The sequence below is a fragment of the Zingiber officinale genome, chromosome 4A, assembly GCF_018446385.1.
Source record: "Zingiber officinale cultivar Zhangliang chromosome 4A, Zo_v1.1, whole genome shotgun sequence".
NCBI classification, from domain to species: domain Eukaryota; kingdom Viridiplantae; phylum Streptophyta; class Magnoliopsida; order Zingiberales; family Zingiberaceae; genus Zingiber; species Zingiber officinale.
Window position 1 is genome coordinate 100,094,006 of NC_055992.1, and position 2,005 is coordinate 100,096,010.

General features: G+C 48.0%; 1 protein-coding gene across 1 annotated transcript; it reads right to left on the reverse strand.

Annotated features, from left to right (window-relative positions):
* Positions 1–676: 676 nt before the first annotated feature.
* Positions 677–1,908, reverse strand: LOC121973490 (AT-hook motif nuclear-localized protein 23-like). The gene has a single exon (XM_042524906.1). The coding sequence runs from the start codon at positions 1,618–1,620 to the stop codon at positions 790–792; it is 831 nt and encodes a 276-aa protein (XP_042380840.1). The 5' UTR covers positions 1,621–1,908; the 3' UTR covers positions 677–789.
* Between the last annotated feature and the right edge of the window lie 97 nt (positions 1,909–2,005).

The following is a 2,005-nucleotide window of genomic DNA, read 5'->3' on the forward strand; positions in this document are numbered from 1 at the left end:
TATATACGACACAATACAAATTACAAGTTCTGTGTGTGTGATGGAGATATGCTACTTCCCAAGTATTAAACAAGTATTTTTCTGTTGGATGACCAGTTCACTTAATATTTGTAAATTTATTAATACACTAAAAAAATTGTAGAGCATTTCAAACATGAATTATCAAAATAAATTATAGACAAATGAACAAAGCAAAATAAGCATAAGAACGAAGGAATTAAAAAATAAACATAAATGAAAACTGAAAAAAGAAGAAGAAGAAGAACTGAACAATGCATAATTAATTTATATTATTATATGCTCATAAACTGAACAATGAACTGATAAATGACAAGTAACAGGCCATAAAGAAGAAAGAAATATGAGCATATATATAGAGAGAGAGAGAGATTTTCAAAGTAAATTTAAAGTTTTATTTTTCAGATTGAAGGAACCATCCATGTGTTTGTTGTTAATTATTAAACTATTTGGCTTCAGTAAGAACCCTAGAGATCTAGAAAAATGCTCTGCAACACATGCTGATTTTTTTCATGAATTTATGGCACGGAGAAAGATTCAATGATTTATAGCGAAGAAGAGAAAATTAATTAGGGAAAATATAAGAATTTAAGAGGATCAAGAACAGCAAACGAGAGTTCGATCACGAGATGATCGATCGATAAGAAAAATATCACACGGAGAGATCAAATTATAAGTAGTTTTTTTTTTTTTTTGGATGAGAGATGAATAATTGTACATGTTCATGGCGGTTTATAGATGATCTCCTTGTCCGATCTTCCTGGTCAGCTTCTAAAAGAACGGCGGTCTGCCGGCGGTGGTGGAAGCGGCGGCTCCGCTGGGCCAGGAGCCGCCGCCGTGGTGGTCCACAGGTAGGTGAGGCATGTTGGGCGGCAAATTGAAAAAGGGTAGAGCCGAAGCAGAGTCGGTGAACGGAGGAGGTCCGGCGCCGGCGCTGCCCAGGGATGGAGGGTTGAGCTGCTGCTGCTGCTGCTGCCGTTGCGCTGCCTCGGCCTCTTCGTCCTCCTCGTCCAGAGGCAGCCTCTCGTAGGCCACGTTGGTGAACGAGGCCGCGATGACGATGACTGGCCCCGCCGCGATCAAGGCGCCGACGACGCTGCCCCCGACGACCTGCCCCTGCCCGCCGGCCAGGAACACCGCGAGGCTGGTGGCCCCCGGCGGCGCGGGCGGCGGCAGGAACGACCCGGAGAGCGACAGGATCTCAAACCGCCCCTGCAGCCCGGCCACCGCGCCGCCGCCCGGATGGCGGAGGGTCACGTTGGCCACCGTCCCGCTGCCGCTGAGCACGCACACCCCGCGCTGCCTCCGCCACGCGTAGACCGACAGGCTCTCGAACACGTCGCAGCCGCCCGCCACCTCCAGTATGTGCGCGCGCAGCGCGTTCGCGCTCTCCCGCGTGATGATCACCGGCGGCTTCGGCCTGTTCTTGGACCCAGGCGGCCGCCCTCGCGGCCGCCGCCCGTGGCTCCCTCTCTCATCGGCCCCGGCCGCCGAGGCAGGCGATCCCTCGCCGTCCTCGTCCGCCGTATCGCCGTGCGGGAGGTGGAGGTGCAGAGGGTGAACGAAGCGGGAGCCCGCAGTGCCGAGACCGAGCCCCGCCATGCGCGGGGGATCCAATTTAATGAAAAATAAAAATTAAAAAGAAATTAAAAAACTAGTATTTAGGTTAGAATTTTTTTTTTTTGCCAATAAAAAAAGGTGAAAAAGATATGAACTCGATTATAAAACTAAAGGGATTTTAAAATGGACACCAAATTTCATGTGAAAACATAAAAGGTAGAGCAAGAACTGAGGAGTTAGCTAGAGAGGGAGAAGCGAGAGCATTAGAATTAGGGTTTGCAAAAAGCTAAGGAAGAAACATAGAACGAAAAGAAGAAGAAAGAGGCCACAAAGAGGAGGAGGGAGAGAAAGATGGTTGATGTGAGGATTAAAGTAATGCTAGAGGTGGGGCAATCAATTGAATTGTTGATGGCGATGTCTTTGTTTG